This window comes from Symphodus melops (genome assembly GCF_947650265.1).
Source record: "Symphodus melops genome assembly, chromosome: 4".
NCBI classification, from domain to species: Eukaryota; Metazoa; Chordata; class Actinopteri; order Labriformes; family Labridae; genus Symphodus; species Symphodus melops.
The window spans coordinates 26,713,911-26,737,949 of record NC_136694.1 but is presented as its reverse complement, the minus strand read 5'-3'; the positions used below and the strand labels follow the sequence as shown (position 1 = coordinate 26,737,949).

General features: G+C 39.5%; 1 protein-coding gene across 2 annotated transcripts in view; it reads right to left on the bottom strand.

Moving 5' to 3' along the window:
* Positions 1-24,039, bottom strand: part of magi3b (membrane associated guanylate kinase, WW and PDZ domain containing 3b) — a 159,593-nt gene that overhangs the window by 47,319 nt on the left and 88,235 nt on the right. For both annotated transcript variants that reach the window (XM_079341826.1, XM_079341827.1), the window contains exons 2-3: positions 11,019-11,135; positions 696-815 (exon numbers count right to left, since the gene is read on the bottom strand). In XM_079341826.1, coding sequence (XP_079197952.1) covers positions 696-815; positions 11,019-11,135 — 237 coding nt within the window. The remainder of the gene's footprint in view (positions 1-695; positions 816-11,018; positions 11,136-24,039) is intronic.

Below are 24,039 nucleotides of genomic sequence, written 5' to 3'. Positions count from 1 at the left end.
AAAGCTGACCCCATCCCTGAGCTCCAAAAGAAAGTTGTGGACATGCTAATCATAATTACCCAAAGCCTAATGTGACGTGTAAAATAGCGTCTTCGCAACTTGCAAATGTTTTAGATGGTGTGACATTTATTCTTAAATATGATCAAAACTATTTCAAATTTCTCAACTTCCAAACATACGACCACAACAAGCATGAGCCTTGAAGCAACACCCCCCTCCCCCACCCAACAAAGTCTTTAACAGTTGCACAAAATGAAAATCAGCATTTGTGTCAACATCTTCCATTATGTGCTGGTTATTTCTGGTTCTACTAAGCTGGCAGGTAGGACCTTGACTTTTTGGTAAACGTAAGGTTTATTTTAATCCCTGCTGCCAAAAAAATGTAAAGCCCTGTCCTGATTTTTTACATAATTTATATTTCTATTGAACTAGCGTCTGCATACTTTATCTCTGCGAGTATCGCTGCTAATCTGACTGTCACTTCCAACAAGTCTTGAATCATGTTTCACCGATCAATACATTTTGTCTCGCTTGTCACATTTCACTAATGGCTGTAAGTCATGATGACTGAGAGTATCGAGCTTCCACTCACACCATTACAGAGAGCTGTCAGTTGGAATCGTGTGCATAAATGCATGCAGGCACACACATATGCAGGTGTCTTTTTTTCTTTTTAACACTGTTGTCATGCCTACCATCATAGGTGCCACTCTCCAGGAGAAGTCCACTCTCCTCCAGGATCCTGAAATCTCCAATGCTGATAAAGTTGTAGTCCACTCCTGGAACCTCTCCGTCTCGAGGAAGTCTTGTGGTGCCTGTGTAATATCAAAAAAGACAAATGTGGTAAATAGTTCAGGAGTGAATAAAAAGTTGCTTTTGTGAACATGGCCTTGAATTCGTTTAAACGCCTTTTCTCTGTTTAGAAGATATTTATTAAATATGCGACCACTTTCATTGGTTAACATAGAAAACGTTAAAAGTAAATCCATTCAGCTCTAGCAGTTCAATTTAACACATTTGTATTATTTAAACTGCAAATACATTTAAAAAGAGCCCAAAAGTGCAGTTCTACATTGGGCCACTTGATGGCGGCTCCAACAGCGAGTCAATTCATATAGGGTCCAACACTATTTCCCCAACTTTACAGCAGAATTAAACATGTTTGCAGTCTGTTCCAAAAAGCTGTTTCTATGGCTAAATTCCCATTTTTTAAGGGCTAAAGGTTTTAATTTGTAAATAATTAGGGTTTTAGCCACTTTTTCTAAGAGGGTGGTGCAGCTAGCTGTTAGCTAGATGTGACCTCTGCTATGAGCAACTCATCTGTCATGCAAGCTGTGTTTTTTGTGTCTTGTTTGGTGGGGGAAGCTATTGATAGAGCACATTTCATTAGAAGATAAGCTCAGTGTTATCTCGTGGGCGCAGAATACAAGAATGAAATAAAAATAATTTCTACGGCCAAGAATAAGACACAAAATCAGACCAATAATCCAGTGGACGTCAAACAAACCACATATCACTCAAACACAAGAAAGGGCTTCAAGAAAATGACAGCAAAAGATTGTTAAACAATGGTGCAAACACAACAAACACACGTGCAGACACTATTCGCTTCAGAGAATAGAAAGAGAGAGAGAGTTGTGATGGATGTTCGATCAACAGGCAGTTTGCCCCTGAGAGAAGGACCACAGTACCTAAAGCCTCAATCATCAGACTTTAATCTAACTCTGGATACCCGTAAATACTTCCAGCTGGAGGTCACAGAACTCTGTATGGGAAAATAAAATAAAGGGAAAAATGGCTGTTGTTTGGTCAAAAGATCAAGTCAAGTATTTTAGTTAGGGGCCTGTTAGTATTTATATGTTAGCACTTATTAGCAAGAACCTACACCTGAAGTTGCTTGTTAGCTCTTTTAGAGCTTTTGATTAATTTTTTCTTATATTTAAAGGAATCCTTTGTCGTTCAAACACTGCCAGGTCCTGCTCCAACAAAACCAATAGTGACATCAAAATGGTGGTCCAAAATCCAAAAGGTAACTTCATGTTGACTTCATAAACTTTTGATATACTGTCTTACACATAATGAGTCTTACTTTTAACATGACATAAAAAAAAGTTACATGGTAGATGTTTAGGAAATTTGGAAAGAAGAAACCATAGTTCTTGGTGTAATTCTGTGAAAGATGGATAAGCCAAGAAAAACTGTAGATCACTGATTCATTAAATCCCGTTAGAGTAACTATAGCCTATTGTACTGTACTGTATAGCAAGTAATTATTGTGTGGTGCATGATTTACTTTCTGGCAACAACTTCAATAAGAAAAAAAGCAGAGTGTGAAAAATGATGGAGGAAATGGATTGTGTAACTTCCTGGTGTGATTTAAGTTCAGTCGGTCACGCCAAGGGGAGCGTCGACCTAAATGAAGGCCAATCTGAGTGCACATTCGGCTCCTGAGGAGAAGCTACAGTCTATTTCAATACTGACAGGAGGTTTTTATTTTTTGATGAATCTCCACATGGTACAAATGGACACCAAATGATTGCATTAGCATTAGGATTATGTAAACCATATCCCATGAATAAATAAAGAAAACTGTGCCAATGGTGCACTCAGGGCTAATTAAGTGGCATGTCACCATACTTTTAAACGTCATAGAAATAACCTCAGCTGAACGGGAGGCAGGACAGCAGTTATTCAGTGCATAGCCAGCTGGACAGAACACACAGCATGGACCAATCATCAACACGACATTCTCTCTGTCGCCTAAATGTAGATTCACTCACGGTTAAAGAACAGTCTGTAAAAACTCTTATTGAATATGTTTCATGATAAAACAAATAGTTTCTCCATTGCTCTTGGGCATTTCACAGAGAAGAGAACTAACCATGAACGAGTAAAAGATAGTCTGCCCTTACTCTGAACCTGACACAGGCGATGCAACATGAATGATATCACATGAATATATTTCATTTGAATCATATTGATTTCAAGTCTGTACTCATTATTGGTTGACATTAAAGTTCAAGAATTACAAGGAAGTTCAATGCTAGTGGAGTTAAACAACTGAACAAATATTCAAGAAATTTGATATAACTGCAGCAACAGCAAACAACAAACCCCGACAGCAGTGATTCTAATTACCCACACGTGACGCACTTCGCTAACACTTTCTGTGACAATATACATATGTTGCATTTGTTTAACCTTTCGTGGGATATTCCTGTAACACTGTGAAGTGGATCACACTGAAACATGCTGTTGCATTTTTCCTTGACATTTGTAGAGTCTGCACCAATTAGCAATGAAGCAGCAGTGCGGATCGTGGTGGCCCAATGGCCCATTAACTAACTCTATGTTGCCATTCCATTTTTGTTTTTCCAGTCTTATATTTCCTCGCTTAATTGGACTGAGACAGAGTCTCCTGCGCAGAGACGAAAAACAAATGAAAAAATAAAACACAATCAGAGCCGCCTCCTTGGGGCCGTAGTTTGTGTTACACACTGTATTGACAATGTATTGTGTGTGAAAATGCCAGTTGATGCTGCTTCTCATTACAGACTTGTCTGCCTGAATTTGCAGGCTTTGGTCATTTCAAAATGTCCCCTGTAGCCCAATTACTTGAGCCACTGTTATGTACCTGCCAAGCATCTCCCGCAGCCGTCATCCCGGATGTCACAGCAAAATATGCCATGAGCCTCCTATTGTGGATCAGTTGTCGCCAATATAATGAGAGCTTGCTGAGCTTTGAGCGTACCACCGAGCGAAAGCAGCAAAACCTTTAAGAGAACAACTTTGTAACATCCGGTCGTATATTCCCCGTCAATGCAAACGCAGACACCTTCGATCTATCTTCAGTACACTTTCTGAGGTTGGTCTTTAAAAAAAAAAAAAAAACCCACATTGCTTCGTGAATGTTGAAAATTGAGCAGTCGATACACTGCGGATAATTAGAGCAGACGAAGGAGGAGTGGTGACAAAGAGAGGCCTTATTAAGGATAGCAAAGATTTTGTGTCAGGATACAACGTTATAAATACAGCAGAGGATGTATAAGAACAGTAAATTCTGGGAGTGAAGAGCATTTCCCATTAATAGACTTATTTAAACTTTTTAGACTTTTACCCTTAACTGATTTCTTGGAGAGAGTTGGAAAACAGAATCGAGTGCTATCATAGGTAAGGCGTAAACGAAGCTTCTGCCAGCAGCTGCTTAGATTGACTAGCAGTGTCTAACCCCTTGAAATAAAGACAAAAGTGAATCAACGCACATTGAACATTCAGTGCACAGAATTTAGTTTGTCCAAATAAGGCTAAAAAAAAAGCATGAAAAAAGGAATATTCACAAAATAATTAAGGGTAACATTGATAATGGTGGCCTCCCTGTGTCCAGTCTTAATGCAAAGGAATGCTAAGCTAACTAGCGATAGTCTTTTTAATATATGGCTTTAATAAGACACATGGTGTCAAGTCTTTGGGCAAGCTTTTTTTTTACTCCTTTCCATAGATAACATTTTCCATTGCACTCTTTGACAGATAATAACATCAGGAGTTTAGCAGGTTGTAAACCTTTGAGATAATTGAAAAGACAAACAAGAGTCTTTAAAAAAACTAAAATCAAGTCTGTCTATTGTCCCGCCAAATTATTCTCAGACGTCAAGAAAAGGGACATTTGCAAAATGGTCTTATTGTTACAAGCGTTATGTTAACATGTGCCAGTGTGTGTATTTCTATCCTGCACTGCAGCAAATTGTCCCTTTAGTCTTACACGGCCTGTGCTCTGCTGAGACATGATTTTTCTAAAGCGTCTGGACTGAGAGGACGTCACGATGGGACCATCAAAAGGCAGTCAGTCAGAAATGGCAGGCCATAAATTTTATATGCTGATTTGGTTCGCTTAGTGTTATTTTAGGACATCAGAAAAAAAAAAGATGGCTCAGGGCGTTGCTTTTGAAATAACATCATCAAGAAGTGAACAAAAAAAAAAATAATAATAATTATGAAGCCAATTTGTTTTTGTCCCTTTGTGAAGTGTTGAATTTGGGGCACAGAGACAAGCTCTGTCTCAGTTTGATAAGTAAATACTGGATTGACCCGGATCAGACGACCCTGTTGATTTTAACACCTTAGATTAGTGCAATGGAGGCGCTGCTTGTCAATAGGCAACTGATTAGGACCCCGGACCAGTGAGGGCCCCTTAGTGCTGACAAACTTTAAACCAGCAGTGGCCAAAAATGTGAACATTTTGAAAATAGAGTGGAAAACCTCCCTAAGGGGGCCGAGTCTGATCTGAACTGTTCAACTCTGTTGTAATTGGTCAGTCGCTCAGCACGGATGTTACATGGGCGTGCTGCACAGAGAAGGGACATGCACAAGACACCTGGAAAACACACTTAAGATCATATAACCCCAGAAAAAAGAAGAATCTAGGACCTATAACGCTGTGAAAACCGAAGTTTGTAAATAAAAGTCAAAAGAAAAAAATGAAGATGAAAAAAGAGGAAGAGGTGAAAGCATCAGGACACTGATGGTTGGTGTCAATTGATTTGATTTTTGTCCGGGGCCCCAACAGACTCCAGAATCCTCATTGCAGGCTTCTTGCTGATACACATTGTCCTGCATTAAAGGCACTATGCTTTCATTATTTTGACTACCATAAAGATATAGCTGCATCCATTTAACCAGAAAAAAAAAGAAAAAAGAAAATCCAAACCGTTTTCATGAATCTGTAAATAAAATAGCTTTCTCTTTAAGACCAAAGGAAGGAAAAGGAGAAGGCAGAGAAGGGATCTGTTCTTGAAATGGTTGCAAAAGCAGAAAGGTCACGGAGCACGGCTGTGTGCGTCCACAGCATGTACCCATTTGTCTTACTGTGTGTGTGTTTGAGTATGTGCACGAATGAAAATGTGAGTTTTTGTGGAATCAAGTCTTTTCTGGCCCATCACTGCTCGCCACAGGAAGTGAAAGGACTGCACGTCACCCTGAGCGCTCTGTCCTCTTGGAAAAATCCTCCCCCCTTTGTCCTCTCGAGAGCGCTTGAGAGCCTCCTCCAGCGTTTTCTTTAGAGTCCAAATGTGATGGAGCCATCCCAAGACCCAGGGAAAAACGACCCGGGGATTTACCACACACAGACAGTGAGGACACACTCTCTCTCTCTCTCTCTGCTCCTCACTTTTTTTTTTTCCGCCACTCACTGCCATTTTCTTCTTTCCTCTTCCCATATTTCTTCATTTCCATCTTGAACTATATTTGAAAACTGGTCCAAAAGTTAAAATCAATACATTCATCATAGCTCAAATTTCTGTGGTATTGATTTGTGTAGTTGGTTGACACACACACACACAAACAGGACAGCAAGATGGCCGACAGTAAAGTAAAGTGAACAGCTACTGTAATCCTCCTTTTGTTTGGGCATAAATATACCATCAAAAATGCTCATTTAACATACAATTGGGATGTTGGACAGATTCAGGAAAACGTTTGTGTCATTATCGGTACTCCCTCAACAGGCCTGATTACTTGTTTACTTCTATCCTGAAGTATTGATTGACTGGAATGAGAAAATAACTTCTCTCTGCCGAACCGAAGAGAAGTCAAACATGTACAGCATGAGGCTGCTGGAGTGAAGAAACTGCGCTATTAGCCTTAGACGTCATGACTTTTCAAAGCAGAAAAAAAGGCTCATTTCACTTATCTAAGCAGAAACATGTGTTTCATACAAAGAGTGGCAGCAGTTTTAACAAGTAGAGAAATTAACTTAAATGGACCAAATTATCAGGCTGTTAACACCTTTATATCTGCTGTTAATATTAACATGGGCTCTAAAGGGGATTCCTTGGCTTTTAGAGTTGGCCTCAAGTGGACATATGAGGAACTGCAGTTGTTTGCAAAACTTTGTTGAAGCTTGGCTATTATGAGAAAAATTATTCTGTATGCAGATCATCATTACGGTCAGTGAAAAAAAACAAAAACACATTTCTGACAACTTTACAGCAAATGAAAGTGTAATTACTTAAATACTATGAGCCTGGTCAATCCATTAAGCCAAAACTTTTTCAACAAATTGTGCATTCTAATATTTTCTTTCTTATTGTTTAATGAAATGAAATTCATATCAAAAGGTTTACACAGGGAAAGAAAGCAGAATAAACCCCGGTTTTATAGAAGGCATATAGAAGGTAATTGAAACAGAGAAAGAGTGAAAGTGTAACAGAGAGGGTGAAGGATGGAAGGCTGAAAGCGCGCGAGTGAATGATGGAGGTGCCGCCACCATGCGAGTTCTGGTCTCTTGCTCATTAAGACAGTAATTCAAGCCGGGGATTAGGGAGTCAGGCTTGGGCGGAGAGGAGCGAGCCCACTGGCTGCTGATGATGAATAGCGGTTACGGGTCGTAAAACCTCAACGACTGCCACTACTGTATGTGGACAGAAAAAGACAGCCAAGTTTAAAGCAGTAGTGAAGATTGAAGTGTGTGCACAGGTTAATATAGGGGATACTAATGTGTGTGTAAAAAGTGTGTGTTTGGAGGAAAAAGGAGGTGAGAATGACAGGTCGGTGTGTCCTTGTGAAAGACATCACTAATTGGTGCTTTTTAAACCTCTATAATCATCTTCTGTCAATCTCCTCCAACTGGTGTGAGTGCAACCGAGGTATGTGAAGGAAAAAAATCAATAAGAATTCAAACTGAACCTAACTGTCCAGGAAACAGAGTCTAAGCAATGACTGACGGGTATATGAAAGTGAAAGGGAATGGATAAAGGGATGACAGACAGTCACAGAAAAAGAAGCAGCGGAGCGAGGGCTGCGAGAAAGACAGTCCTCTCTTCAAGATGACACTAAAAACAACAAAAAACCTACAACAAAATTAAACATACATGAAAGGTAAGAAGCGTACTTCCTGAAAATATGTCACACTTGTGCATGCAAGTCGCCTCTGAATGAGACAGAGTAACTTCCAGGCCCGTTGGGGGGGGGGGGGGGGGGGGTCGTGGAGCTGAGACGCTGCTCGTTTGTGACAGTGCAGTGCCTCAGAGTCTGTCATCGCCTCAGGAGAAGTCGCTCTGCATGTGACTAAAACCTTCACTACACTCAATTATGGCGCTCCTCTGAGCAGTCACTCTGCAACAACAAGACGTGGGAAATGTTTAGCCCAAAATATCACTGCCGACATCTTTGCAGTTTCATACATATACGCTGCGTCATAGTCGTGTCTCGAGCAATTGCGCCTCTGCACAATGTCCCAATTCCTGCTTCGTGCCCATGAACTCGACCCTTGAGGACTTTTTAAAGAACAGGCGGGCAGGGGTTGAGATGGTATACAAATGAAGAATGAGACACTTTATTTTAACGTCACAAGTTGCCTAAAAAAGATGAATAACTAAATTAACACAAGATCTGTCAAACAGTTCAATAATTACTTGCAGCATTTCAGGAAGCAATCACGAGTAACTTCTTTAAATGGAGTTTTTTCTCTGTCAGTCCGTATTAACAAAGTGACGAACTCATCAATGGGTGATGTCACTGTGGCTACATCCATGTTTTATACAGTCTTTGGTTTCATCCACAGGTCTGTGGCGATTCAAACATTTCAAAATATACTGAGCCGGAGTAGCTGCATATGAGTTCCCAGCTTGCAGCTGGAAGCGCAAACTCAAAGTTGCTGTTCATGTTGTTGTTACTGTTTTATTTTGTTCTTTAAAGCTGTACAATCTCATCACAGGCACATCTCTTAACATCACAAAGAACTCTGAATTAGTCCCACAGGAAAGTCTACAGAGATGCAGTCTCAAGGATAGTGTGCAATTTGGAACATTAGAGCCCTTGTGCACTCAATAATTACAAACAGGGACATCCTAACCATTACACATTAACTGGGGAATGTGGACTCAAGGATAGTGAGAGTACAGATTTGGATTAGCAATTCATTTATACCCACATTTAGTGCCTAACTTTTAAAAGATCTAAAACCATAAAAAAAAATAAAGTTATTGTCAGAGGTGTAAATCTTTTAAAGATGTTTCCCTTGAGCTCCTGTTATTTGAAATTTTAGAGTTTTTCATCAGTATCCAAAAAGAAAACTATAAAGTGCTGATCCACTTCATATACTGGTGCCATCTTGAAACATTTCCCCACTTTGCAATTACAAAAAGAACACTTGAATGCATCAGTTCAAGAGAGCCTTAAATCAGCAGCTGTTATGCAATATTCATCGATTACATAAATATTGCAATCAATAGACATTTCCATTGAGTATGAATTACTACTAGCCAGAAAACGTATACTGCTTCAGCCTCTCTGCAGTGGTTCTTGGCAGTCAACACAGTACCAGCCTCTTTATTTACCACTCCATTACTGATTTCAGCAAAGAATAATAGTTGGTGACGGCCCCACTGAGCAGAATGTCAGCGAGGGAAAGCAGAGAAGCCAAGAGAAAACGTGGCGTTATTTATGGAAAGAATATGACTTTGATCACGATGATATGCTACAGCAGTAAATAAGTTACATAGGGGTTAGATAGATGTCCTTGGCCTGGGTTGCCATGGTGACATTGAAGCGTGTGCGTTTTGCAAAGTGTGTGACAGAGAGCTGTGGAAGGATGTGATGTGCTTAGTGCAGTAAATACAGTATATATGTTTGAGTGTGCTCAGCTTTGTGTAGCTCCATGAAAAGGGAACACATTAACACTGCTTGAGGATTTGATTTCCAGCTGTGTGACGCACATCCAACATCCCCATTGTTCCCATAAGGTGCCTCCTATAAAAGCACATGTGCAATAAAAGTGGGTCATACTGTGCATTCCTGCTTTGTCCTGGTATCTGCTTTTTCAGCCTTGTAGTGAATGAGAGTTACGTGCACAGCAGAGTTGGGAAACCTCTGCTACCTTAGTTTTCTGAATTCTTACTCTTCACAGCAACATTTTAACACAAATACATATTCGTTATAAAACTAACATTCTCAGCACTGACACTGTAGCTATGATGCATTTGAAGGGATGACAGCTTAATCAAGAATACGATGTAATGATTTTCTTTACTAATCAAATGACTTTAAAATCAGTGTTCCCTATAATAGTACGGGGGTTAGCTAACATATGGTTGTCTTAAAAAGTACTGTATATGTTAAATGGCTTGAACATGTCTTAAATGGTACATCATATAATGTTTTATTTTCAAGTATATTAGATGTCGAAAAAGGTGTCCAACAAGGGCTTATACTGGGTCACATTCTAAATGTATAACAAATAATTGATGTACCATTTTGATGCAAAGTTAACATCTTATTTAAAGTGTATATTTGAAATTAATCTATAAATCAAAAGAATTTCTGTGTGTCAAGTTTTCCAATGGATGTCAGACGTGGGTGTACCATGGACGTGTAGCGCTGATTGTAAAGTTTAGATGAGCTCTAATGGGGCTTGAACATTTTAAATAATTTTGCTGTGGAACAATAGGATGGAATATTATTAAGGTCATTGAATGGACTGGACACACTCAACATGGCTTATATTTTACTGTTTTGTTTTGCTAAATGGAGGCTATCTTTAGTACCAAATATGGTCTCTCTTTTCATTTGACTACAACACGTTAGCTAACTGTTGCTAAAAAAAAGTCCCTCAGCCAGGATGACATCAAATGGCCAATGTTGTGCAACTTAGCTAGCTAGCTAGCTAGCAAATAAGCCATCATACAGTACCCACCAGTAGCATGCACTGAGCCATTTTCACCAACCATTACAAACAAGCACATTATAAATGGGACCTGCACTAGTACATTTAACTTTAGGAAGCTTCAGTTTTATGGTCTTCCAAAAATAAGTGGCGGCTGAGTCAGCTTTGCAAGGATACAGTCAAAAGAAATGTCCTCTGAGAGCTTTTTTTTTTTCTTCATTTTACCTTGCAGAGCCTCTACTTATTCACTTTTTACTTCTACCAGAGCGTTTCGTTCCACTAGCTTCAGCACTTCTGCTTGATGGAGAATATGTGAACTTCAGCCTCCTCTGTTTGCAAGTCCGGCATGGTGTGTACTTACAGGGGATGGTACGTAGGTAGAGGTTGTCCCGTATGATCTGCTGGAGCTTGTGGTCCAGTGAGCCCTTCTGAAACTGCAGACTGAGGTAGTGGCGCAGGTCCGTGTTCAATACTTTACCTGTGAAAAAACAGACAGAGGGATGGAGGGTCAATAAAAACATTTCTGAAGGGTTCCACTCGAGGAGGAAATCTATGAGGGACATGTAACCTAAGAAAGTGATCGATACCACAACTACATTCAACTGTTTTCTAGTTGAAGAAACACTTGCTCTTTTTATAGCAGGAATGTTTCATTTTCTGGTATTTTCCACATATGTTGAGTACTTGGTATCATATTATAGATCCCTGTGTGAGGATTTAAACTAAATGTGAAATAAAGAACAAATATGTTCTGTTGAATTTAGTGCAGTACAAATTCATATGCCATACGGGGGCATTTTAAAGGCAGAGTGTAAACAACAAAATCATGAATAAAAACAGTGACTAGTACACTACATACTTAATGGTTAGTCTTCTGATATTTTGTGTGGTGAGTTTAAAGGCTAAACCTTCTGCCCAAGAGGAAATTATTTTTTTGTATTGCAGTCGAGGTCAGGCAATGAATGAAAGCCTTAAAACCATCACCTGTCTCATCAAAACTCAAATTCTCTGAATACAAATCATTTTTACCAGATTGTATCTCCTTCCTGGATTGGGTGAGATTAAATCAGAAAAGGATAAAATATCGCCCACACCACAGAGAGAGGAAAACACCTATTTCCTGTACTCTGATGTTTATTCAAACATCATGCCCTCAGTTCTTTTCATGTGCTCGCTAAACACATGGCCAATGCCCTAAAGCTGACGTGTGGTGCAATGCAAGGTGAAGAACCAATAACAAATGTTTTATCAAAACCAGAGAAGCTAAACCTTTAAGAGGCCAGGGAAGGATACAGAAAAATAATGAAAGAGCAGGAAACTGGGATTCATTTGTCCACTAACTGTTGAGGCAAAAGCTAAACCAAACAAGACCCTGATTTCTTCTTTAAACAAACGCGTGAGGAGCATCGCTGTTTATGGAGGATTTTCATACTGCATCAGAGTGCCTCGGACTTTCACTGTCATTTCTTCACAATAAACTTCGTTTTAAATCAGGACATTTAATTATTAGCTATTTGACCTCTGTCCCTTTTCCTTTAGGAGCACCTGATTCCTCGACATTCTTTTACCCTGTGCAGCACTCGCTTTAACCTTTATGGAAATCTTTTTTTCTGATTGAATCAAACCAAATGATAAATTCAATTTACAACCATCACGCTCTTTCTCAAAGACTGAACAAACTAAGTGGGAAGGGTGCGATGGAAGGTCGAGTATGTTCTTCTGGCGAAATATAACAATCCTAAAACAAGCTCATATCTTGTGTTTTTCAGCTACTTTAAGGAACTTTGTTTTCATTTCGAGAGACTAGGCTGCATACTCTAAAATAGGTCATAAAATGTCGAGTGTAGTGGATAATCCCCCAATTTACAGTTGTTAAATTATGTTGCAGATGATTTAAAAGGGCAGTATTATTAAAACAAATCAGCAACCACATATTATATGACTGTGTGAATAAGTGACCACCTGTTCTGCCTCGCTGAGAGCTTAAATCCTTGTTGATTCACCATTTAATTCCAGTTTGATAACAGAGTGGAGATTGATGCTGAGAGGTCAAAGGTTAAACAGATTTCTAAACTCTGATCTTTTCTGTAAAATCTTATTCAATCATGTGGTAAAGAGAGATTTAGGGTACAAGAGAGGTTACACAAGGACCGTGGCCTTGAAACAGCCTGAAACATGGTGTGGAAAAGAGGGCACAAAGCTGCACCAGATTGCTTTTCTGATTAATTTGATCGCCGACTGAAGACAGCTTGTTAGAGACACCAAGAACAGACCGGACTGAGCTGAAATCATTGTCGTCTCTGTTTTCCTTCATCCAAACTGCTAAGTGACACATAACAGACGCTGTATTCACCCGCAACTCTCTTTCGGACCTCACACGAGCCTTTTCCCCCTAAAAGACGCTGCAGCCTCAAAAGTGCGGCGCTCCGAAATGTTCACAAGATAATCCGAAGAGAATTTGCGCCTTTGCTCTCAACTCCCAGAAGCCTTTGTAGAAACAAAAGAAGTTCATGCAAAGTTTGAGGCGGCAGAAGACTTCAGAGTCTTCATACACGAGCCGCAAAAAGTTTCTCTCTGAAAGAACATGACGAGGCGCTCGGAACGCAGGGAAAGATCTTCGGTGTCTGCCCGGTCTCAGCTTCAGCGTGAGCCTCATCTCCTGACAGAGAGGGGAGCGCAGGCTTTGAAACAGTTTGACTACAGACAAGTAATCACTTTTTTTTTTTTACCCTTTTCTCTCTTATTCTATCTCCGTCTCCCTTTTTCCCGCACAACCAAACTGCTCTCAGCACGACATTCCTCTGCATTGCTATGAATAACAATCAGCACGACTAGAGGAGACGTACTGTAGACGTACTGTACAAGCTAATAGAGAGGGGAGATGTACTTGACTACAGAGGGCTGATAGAATAATGATGAGCTCTGGGAATAATTCGGCAAGTTCTCTCTTAAATCCTCCTTTCTTGCTCAGCTTTTGACAGAAAACAACACGGGCAGTTATTATGACGCCACAGCGCTTCCATTATTTGCATCCTAAACTCGCTCTTGCTCCAAGTGTTGGAGGCTGTTGTTGACTCGCATCAAAATGCTCCTCATGTCCACGGCACTCGCTGCCATCTGACGCCTGTTTTTAGGAAGCTTCATCCCGGCGGGCCTGGCTTTTCGCAATAAAGGTTGCATGTTCTCCGTCTGTCTCTCCAAAGAGGGCTGCATCACAGCTGGTCTAACAGACAAACAAACTGAGCAGGGAACCAAGGCCCAATCTGGCACCTTCATCTCCAAAACTGTCCCGGAATATTCTTTTTGTTCGAGTTCAGCTCACACCCGGGGGACCTAATAGGAAAACAAGGCCGCTCCAACAAACTACATGCTCTCCATATGCTTTCTGAAAGCTAATGACGTAGCATTCAATGGAGGATTCAACAGAGTTTGCCTCGAATTAGCAGCCTAAAATAGCCTGGTCCCAAAGCCCCGACATAAAAACTGATTGGAAAACACCACCCTAAACAAAAACAATTAATATATTGGAGACTGGTTATAGGATAACATAGCAGTTACACACTACTACATGAGCTACATGCTATGAAAAGGTGAGAGGCGTAGCATCTAAAAGAAAATTCCAGCTTTTACAAAATGAGTAACAAAAATGTGGCCTTCAAGTCACAGAATGCTAACTTCTTACATCCAAGCCCACCATAAATAAACGTAGTTAAAATAAACAGTCTGCTATTAGCTATGTTAAATTCTTTTGAATTATGAGAGTTCACCTTCCGGGTACTTTGCCCAAACAATGACGTTCCACTTCTATACAGGTGAAAACCATTCCACCTCAATGAATAGAGATAAATGGAAAACACATGGTCTCTAGTGATGTAAAGGATTTAAATAAGACAACCTTACTGTTTACCAGCGAGTAGGAGCCCAATCCAACAAGGATCAACATATAAATGTCTATATCTATCTACAGTATCTCTAAATATTGTAATATATATAGGAAAGATAATGGCCCATATATCAGTATAAGAGCTTCATCGCTCCAGTATAGATATCAGCATGGCCCCAAATACATCTGGACCTAATCTTTACAAACTAAAAGGTGTACATGAGTGCCTATTCAGCCTCTCTCTCCATCCAACTGGACAAAAGAGTCTGCACATACCTTCTGTTTGTTGGGACCTTCACTTTGACATAGTGTTTCTCTGTCATATTTTCTAATGGCGGTCAATATTTCCAGACAAAACACCAGGGTTGTCAGTTGTTGTAGTAAATAATAAAACATGTACAGCAACCTTGGTGATATTATATAAAAATGTTCTCACTACTTTCAGAAAGAACCAAAAAGAATAAAGGGATTTACAGTCAATGGGGCCATGGCAACATTACTCAATAGTAGCAACAGGAGACATCACCATAGTGTAGATATGACCTTTGAATACCGATCTTCAGATCATGGTGGTAAACAACTCTGAGAAAATCAAATCTTAAGCCTTGACAAAGTGAGGAGAGAATGAGTGTAATGTTGGCTGATTATGTTTTGAAACTATTATATCCTTTGAATGGCTTGATTATTGTTTTTTTTTTATTGTATTTTTCCTTGCCATGGTCTGAGATCTTTCTCTTTGAATTTGCTCCCTGAGGTGTCTTCTTTCTTTTTTTTTTTCCGTTTTTGTTTTTCTCCCTCAAGTTTGAAGATTTGCTTTTAAGCTGTTTTCTTCTCTGAGAGCTTTGGCAGGGTCAGGAATCATTGATGTTGTGGGCCTGAAAAGCCCATCGAGATTGTGAATTTTCACGTTTCTGTTCTTCTTCTTGAGTTCTCCAAACCTCTCTGAGCCAATCACATCAAAGGAAGCTCTTAATGTTAAACCCTAATGAAGGCTAAGCACAATTGTATCTGCTACGATGAAACTATCCCTCTGATTAAGAAAAATGGAAACTATTTCTTGTAGTAATCGAGCACATTTTGTGACTCACATACATACCACCATTTACAATCAGTATCCCACAGTGCTTTGCATGCAATATATTTTGCTTCCATACAGCAGATCTAACAGGTCTGTATTTGTCTGACTGTATGGCAATATAGCAAGCACACTCAGTCACACTCCACTGGATAAATAACTGAAAAAAGCACCCGCACACACTCAGACACACACACACACACATACACTGTTCTGATCTGTTCATTGCGGTACAAGTACAGTGCTACAGAGCACTCTTTGTGGCATCCTGGGTCCTGTCAGGGATTGTTAGTGAGGCTGTCACATCAGAGTTCCCCGTTCCTCCGCCCTGCAGATAACACAGCTTTTGTAGCAGACCTCATTTTTCTGTGAAGGGGGATTCAATGGCCTCCATTGTGCCCAATCAACCATCCACTCGCTTGTCGGTTATTTTTCCCCTGCTCCCTGGGGAGATGAATATAGTGTACAATAACAGGGGTTTTAAAATAAAATGATCAAGAGTAACATTTGTTCTTATTTATTTTAAATGACTTTCCTTTCAAATCATCTACTTCCAATTTTCCATTGACTTCATGTAAGAATCAGAATTGGTCTCTGGTTTCAAGGCTTTCAGGAAGCCAAAGTTGAAGTGCCTTTAAAATGTATTTATTATATTTTTAAGCAGGAGATGACTGTACTGAAAAGAAAAAAAAAAAACTTTTTTAATTGACTTCCTCTATTAATGTTATCAGAATCAGAGTTTTAATCACCTGATGTTCATTTTGTAAATTCTGGTGCTTTTTTTCTTGGATGCCTCAACATGCAACAGCCACAAAATCAGACTGTATGATTTATGGCTTGCCTTTTCTGACTGACTGCCTATGATGGTGTTATTGTGACAGCCTCTCAATCCAGACCGTTCAAACCAGACACAGGGAGACCGTGCTCGACTAGAAGGCTAGAAGTCATTTTTTTGGACCTGAAGCCTCCTGACAAACTGCAGCGTGGCTGATTGGTCAGATTGGTAACCTCCCAAATTATGAATAAGTCTTATACACACAGTCTGCACTTATAAAAACATAAACTTTCACATCCAATATCTTTTTCTGGTTTTGTGTCAGGCTGTAAACGTGTTCATTTCTGCGATCAAAACAGACATTTCACTATGAGCTGTGTGTGGGACTTCTGGGTTTCAAAAAACAGTTTTTTTACATCGATTATCGTTTTTTTCAATTCATAGTCTTAAATTTCTTTCTGTTGCTGTTAGTTGCTGTAGATCTGTTGTCTAACAGTAGTTCATTTCTGAACCAAGACCAGGAACCTGATTTTATTTCTTTAACATGTTTTGAAATTATACATTTCCTTGAATCTTCAAGATGGCGAAAGCAAGTTGCCAAATGTGATGCTTCAAAACAGTTGTCAATAAACAAATAGACTCTGTCAGACTGTAAAAAAAATAAATAAATCCAACTCTATACTCAGTAGTTTTTTTTTTTAAATTTAATACACTGTAATCTTTTTCTCAACCTTTACAATTTTCATCAGTAATTTCAGCTCTCTCCTGCTGTCAATGTGACGGCAGGAAATTGTCTCTAATTTATTCTGTCAGTAATATCATGAGCTTCAATCCTGGGCTCCCTGAAAGAATAGACTAATCAAACAGACGGATCCCTTTAGATTAGTCTCTCTGCTTCTCTGTCATTTCAGCATGAACTGAAGGCAGAGCATGTGTCAGGGTAAGAGCAAGGTCACCCACGGCTTCAGCAGCACTCTACTAAAAAAAAAGAAAGAACTGGAGTCTCAGAGAGACATCGTGACAGAAGCAGCGCCTGGCACCTCCAGTGGAGCGGCAGACTGTTAACATCGTCACTTAGACCAACACCTCACTCACGAGCCAAAGAATTAGATTAACACCCCAGGCTCAATACATAACTCTCTCACACCACAAGCACATGTTCGGCATCTGAGAATCAATCTGGGATTTGCAGAATCCAAAAAAAAAAAAAAAAGTGAAATTAAATAATTAAAATAAATGTTCCTATTTACTCTGTGAAAATGATTATGTAAGATATGTGACTGATAACACATCATGTCCCTGTTAAACTCAAGTGCTAAGATCACTGTAAGCAATACAGGAAAGGATAAAATAAACCTACCATCTGTTCATCCATAACTTGTAAAAAAAAAAAGATCTAGAAAAAAAGCCTTTTTTTAAATTTGTGGTGGTACTACTTTAAAACCAGTCCATTATGTCAATGACTAACACTGCCACTCTTAATTATAGAGTTTTAGTATCAATTCTTTTGATTTAAAGCTCAGATCAATCCGAATGTACAGTATATATCAAAAGTGAACATTTCAACCACTTCTGTAATCCAGGTGCAATCAGTGGATTTTAATTGAGACGATTCCTGAAGATAAAGTAATTGCTTTCTCACAGCTTGATTCTTGTGTACCACCAACAATCACCAAGCTAACTTAATAGTTCAGCAATTTTGAAAACACTCCAGAAGAATTTGTCATCCCACTGTGTATCAGTTAAGCACACACTATAATTGATTTTTAATAGTGTGGATGTACCTCATATTTAATCACAAGTTCCTTTGGAAGGAAGGTTTTTGTGTTCACTAACAAAACCCCTCTAAACACAATAAATCGTGCTTATTTGATCTGTTTACATATTACAGTTTAATGGTGACATTTTGTTGATATTCTTTGGAGAAGTATTACAAAATGTTTGTTTGCATCTTTTTCTCTCTCTCCAAACATGGAGAAACACGAGCAAAGCAAACGCCTGGTGTCAATGACGACATTTCATTCGACAGCATTCTCCCTGTAGGGCGTGTGAGACGTCCGCTGGGAGGTCATTATCTCTGCTGTCTGACTGTCACTTAATTAACAGTCGTCTGAACTTAGAATATGTCATCAGGTCAGGAGCTGTCCCCCAACACCTTTCTCAGAGCTCTGGGTCATCATGTCAAAAAAAACTGAAAAAAAAAGAAAAAAAAGAGGGCAAAGGCAGAAAAATCACATATTTACCCAAAGACATTTGAAAAGACACAGGGTTCACATGCACGCCTGCATATCACACATTTATTAAAATGGACCGCCGCTTGTCTTTTCTCTCTTTAATGAATACACACAGGACTGTCAGACACTTGCTGGAATACAAAACACAATACGCTTTAATCAAAAGATGTTCACTGTGTAACAAGCGAGTCTTTTTTAAGAGGAAGAGGAAAAGAGCTGTCAGAGTTTAATTGAAAAGAAGGAATAAGATGTAAAGTTGCACTTTTGTTTTTAGATCACTGCTTCTGAAGCCACAAAGCTCACTGACCTGATATTGATTAATGAGCATAATGCAACCATTTTACTTCGAACAAACCAAGTACAACTAGTCCTTAAATGAAGTGAAAGATAAATGTATCCGTCCACTAACAAATATTTGTATATTCTAATGTGACACGTGCTACATTTACAATGTTTTAAGTTTTGGAACAAAATCAACACATTACCAAAAAAAATCCTTCTTGGTAGCATGACTGTAAACATGGTTAGGGTTAAAATAAGCTGAAGCTCGCATCATCCGTCTCTGGAGACTTTGTGGCACCTGCCATGGACAAGATTTTTTAAATTCTCCAATCAACAGAATGTTGTTTCATTTGAAGGCTTACGTTACTTAAAGAGCAGATCTGCAGACGCAAACAGTTTCTCTATTCAGACACACGCACCTCCTCCATCCCTCAGCAGCAACCTCTGGATGCTAAAGTGCAAAAAAAAACTACAGGTCCACATGTGTCTAAAAGTCAAGGTATCCTCAATAGGCCTAATTTCAAAATGCCTCCAACAACAGCAGATATAAATGTTTACAGCCTGGTGCAAAAACGACTTGGGTGTCATTACTCTCTTATAGTAAAAGCTGAAAGGGGAGAGATATTTTTTATATACCTCATCTGTTTGTAGGTGATATAGAGGTTATGATTTTAACATTCATGTGCCAAAGTTTGGGTGAGGACGATTTAACTGCCAGGTGGGCGTATTATCACTAAGAGGGGAAATATTTTTATTTTTATTTCTGTTAGTAGATTGACCAAAAGTTAGGAAGAGGTAGCATTTCCAATATGTCGACCACCATCATCCAGTTACATAAGGCCTCTTCAAATACCGATGGATGACGTCACTGAGACTATATGTACATGTTTTATATATTCCTCGCACAGACACAGAAGGTTGAATATGTGTAAATGTATATCCCTCAGGTTTTATAACCAAGCTTACGGCAAGTCAAGAGTAGAGACAGCTTATGAAAACATACAAGTAGACAAAACAACTTAAAACAAAACAAAAAGGAAAACAGGAGAGGGAGCCAAGGGAAAGAATTGCCAGGAGCTAACATAGAATTAAAGTAATACTATTCATTTTAAACAACGTTTATATCTAGAATATATGATTGAAAATAAAACTGCTATATTAGTAATAATCCTTGAAATGTAAACTGACTGTTAAGCTCGTCTTGTAACAGTTTTCGTTGTTCAATTCATTCATTACATTTTGCCTCGTCCTACTTTCTAAGTTTCTGGTTTAGTGCATTTTTGAGATCTTCTCCCCCTGCGGTGATTCTGGTCTGAAATACTTCTCTCTATTGCTCGGCTTCATCTGTCCTCCCCGGCAGACAGATGCTACTGTAACCCTCCAATCTCTCCACCCCCCCATCTTCATCCATCATGTGGTGTGTAACAGGTCACCAACATCCTCTTCATCAGCCTCTCCTCTTTCCCTGTAGCCCACTGAGGCACCAACACCTTCAAGACCTCAGGTTTCACTCCTCTCATCACTCCACCGGCCCTGACAGCATCATCCCGCCCCTCACTTCCTCCATCCTGCCTTAACCTTGAAGCTTCATGTGGCCATTTAAGACGACAAAACTGCCTTGGGGCACCTGCGAGCTTCAAGTTTACAGCAGTGTCTCGACGACATTTTTCACACAGCCGTATAAGAGCATGCATCATTCACTATATTTGCATGCGTTGTGGTGCTTTCTTCTGACCCAAGGCTTAGGATGAGAAGATACAAAGCTGGTAGAATTGTGCAACAACAACATTTGAGAAATCTTTCTTGTAGGCTGGGACAAGAGCTACTGTTAGCATTCAACCTCTTTCACACTTACGTAGCCTAAGCATTGTTTACCTTTACACAAAAGAATAGCAAAAAGCTATTTCTCAAGCTTACAGAATTGGCTGCTAGCGTTTGATGTGAAACAGATAACTGGTGGTAGACTAATGTTGGCAAGAAATTCTTGGTGCTTGCTGTGAGCGACTATTTGGCATCAGCTATAGCAGTCACCCACATAAGTCAAACATTTACATTCTTTAGCTTTACACTTATACAACAATGACACAAGGTATGTCAAGGTAACAGCAGGGGCAGCTATCTCACGGTAATGTATGAGATGATGTGAGCTTGTTCGATATATAATCTGCAAACCTGAAACACAGCAGTATGACATTACAACACCTTCAGAGCCTGTCAAAAGAAAAGTTGTTGCCCTAAATGTGGGGAAATGGGCATCTCACCAACTCTGCTGATCGAAGCCTGCTGTGTAATCTCACACCTCGTGCAGCAGCATCACATGAATTCTCTTCACTTACATAATGTGGAGTGTTACTACAGCTGGAGGATGCTGCATCAGAGAGGCAGAGCCGCTCGCCTTATTGGCCTCGGTGTAGATGTGTTCTCCAGTCTGCCTGCTTGGCTGGCTGACTGCAGAGTAATGCTAAAGTTAAACAGGCACTGAGCTCACACGCCCAGACCTCTTCACCTGATTTTAGCCAGAGGTCTGACATAAGCAGCTTAAAAGGAAAAGCTAAAAAAAGGATGCTGAAAAGCACAACGAGACAAAATACAGAAACAAATCAGCAAGGTGATTTAATTTGAGGTTTTGATGCGTTTTGGCAAATTAAACTATTCCAGGGCAGTTATTTCAATTATTTCTAACAAAGGCGACGATTGAGTGTGTAGACATTGTGTGTGTTACTGTTGCAGCTTTAATTACAGTATTACTCCAGACGGCAAATTGCTTTTGCAATCCTGCAATGTGGTGGAGTGAAAAGAACCTGAAATAAATTGCATTGTGCATCTTCTCTATAATTTATACTATAGAAGCGTAAGTAATTAAGTAAGTAATTATTCTCTTTTATCGTAATAAAATGCAAAATTACACTGTAAGAAAAGCGTTATATTTTACAGGTTTTCTTTTCCATTAATAAAAAAAAGTTAATCACTTTAAAAAAAAAGAGAACCATTAAACAATGATTGTTACAATTAACAAAATAAAATGGGTTTTTCTCATACATTGCGAGGAAACGCCGTCTCATAATGTAACCCCATGGTGACCAACAAAGGTGGTCACCATTTAGAAAATACTATCTCAACCAAACTTTCAATCAATCTAGTCACAAGCAAAGAGGTGGAGCTGAGAGCTGCTGTAAGGCTGCTTAGAAACAATTAAAATGCCCCCAACTGTTGGTCACCTGAGCTATGTCCCTAATTTTGCAAATGTAGTCTAATTTTGAGTCTAAAATAAAGTTATATTGAACAAGGCAGTCAACATTTGTATTTATGCTGTAAAAATGGGAATTTTAAACAAGGGCTTTAAGCAGCCAAGCCTCCGGTGGACACTCCAGGAACTGCAGGTTTTGGAACTTCTGCATTGACTTGATTTTTCAACACAAGGGTTGCCTCTTGGTTTTTATAGGTTTTACAGGATTATACAGTTGCTAAATGTGGTCTTTGATCTGCGTCCGTCTGATTTTGTATTTCTATTTAAGAATACAAAAAAAACACATCCGTTTTTTTTACACTATTTCAAATGACACCTTTCTGTTTTCTTACCCTACAATTTTAAATTCAAAGTAAAATGCATTTACATCTAATTATATAAAAACATAGTCAAATGACAGTAAAAAATAAAAACTGTAGTAAATTTACAAAGATTTTCTTCTCCTGCCATATGTATGTATATAATTACAGTTATTTTAAACAGTTTTTCATTGTACAAAGGAATATATGCCTTTCCACCACCAACACCGTAAAGGCCACACGTGCAAACATCAGAACACCAAACCCCCCCCTACAATAAACACTACACATTTTCCCTCATATGATCATAGCATGAAATATTTACAGCCCACTGATCTCACAAGTACACGACAGACATCTGCCTCTGCATTAAAGTTAACTAGCCATATGCTCTCCACCTCCTGTCCTCTTCCCTCTTCCCTCCACCCCCTCTGTCTGTCACCCTCCAGGAGATGGAGGGATGACCTTCCTCCTGGAAGGTAAAAGCAACATCAGCCCAACTCAGCGGAAACGCAGGGCGGTTGGGGTGAGTTAGGGTTGTGCGAATTAGCAGCAGCGTCAACAGCAGGAGTGCCAAAGCTGCTGTGATAATGTTAGAGGGAAAGAAGACGTCCCCATCCCAGAGAGACGGAGCGAGACGAGGAAGAAGTGGAGAGGGGGGAGAAAGAGCAAGAAGAGGTGTTGGAGAGGAAGGAGGAGTGTTGCCCTGCAGGTGCTGAGTCATGATGTTGCTCTATTTTATGCTGGTTTTCAGCTCCTTCACTTTTATTTTTTGCCTCTCAAACCTCCAGTTCCCTTTTTTTTGCCATCTCATTCCCCCTCCAACGTCTGACTCTTCTTCAATTCACTTTTCTTCTTCTCTCTATAATGAGCACGCTTTGGCCTGAACCTCTTCTATCATTAATGTGGTCTGTGCAGAATGAGACAGCTGCAGACAAAGACGCACACACTCACACACACTTTACATCTCCCGTGGGTTCCCACTGAACATCTGGCTCAGACAACATATTAGCATGAAGTCATATTTGGAAAGCATTTACGCGTCCTATCAGAGTGTGCACCACACTGATAGTGAAAATCTAAACTTTGCTCTAGCTCAGTGTGTGTGTGTGTGTGTGTGTGTGTGTGTGTGTGTGCGTATGTGTGGGGGTAATAAGTGAACACTGATATATTAGATTGTGTTGAAAAGACTGGACTTTGTTTGACACGAATCATGGAGAGTAAAACTGTGATTTTATTGAAAGTAGAATCACCTCTTTTATTTATTTTTCAGACCCCTCCTGTTTACAGCCCAAAAGCAAAGCCAGACATATTGACATCTTGTATTCTAAACTCTCTAAAATATGATAGTTTCATTTTATATTCCTGTCTTTGAGTTGCTGTAACAACCAAATTTCCCCCGTTGGGAGATCAATAACGTTTATCCTAATCCTTATTTTGGGATTTATAAAGTCACACAAGGCCACATTGATTCCTCTTAGCATGATTGATGAAAGACCCAACAAGATAATATATGTCAGATGTAAATACTAACAAAACGATTCCTTCCTTAATGTATTCTGACTCAGAATACATGAGATGGGGAGG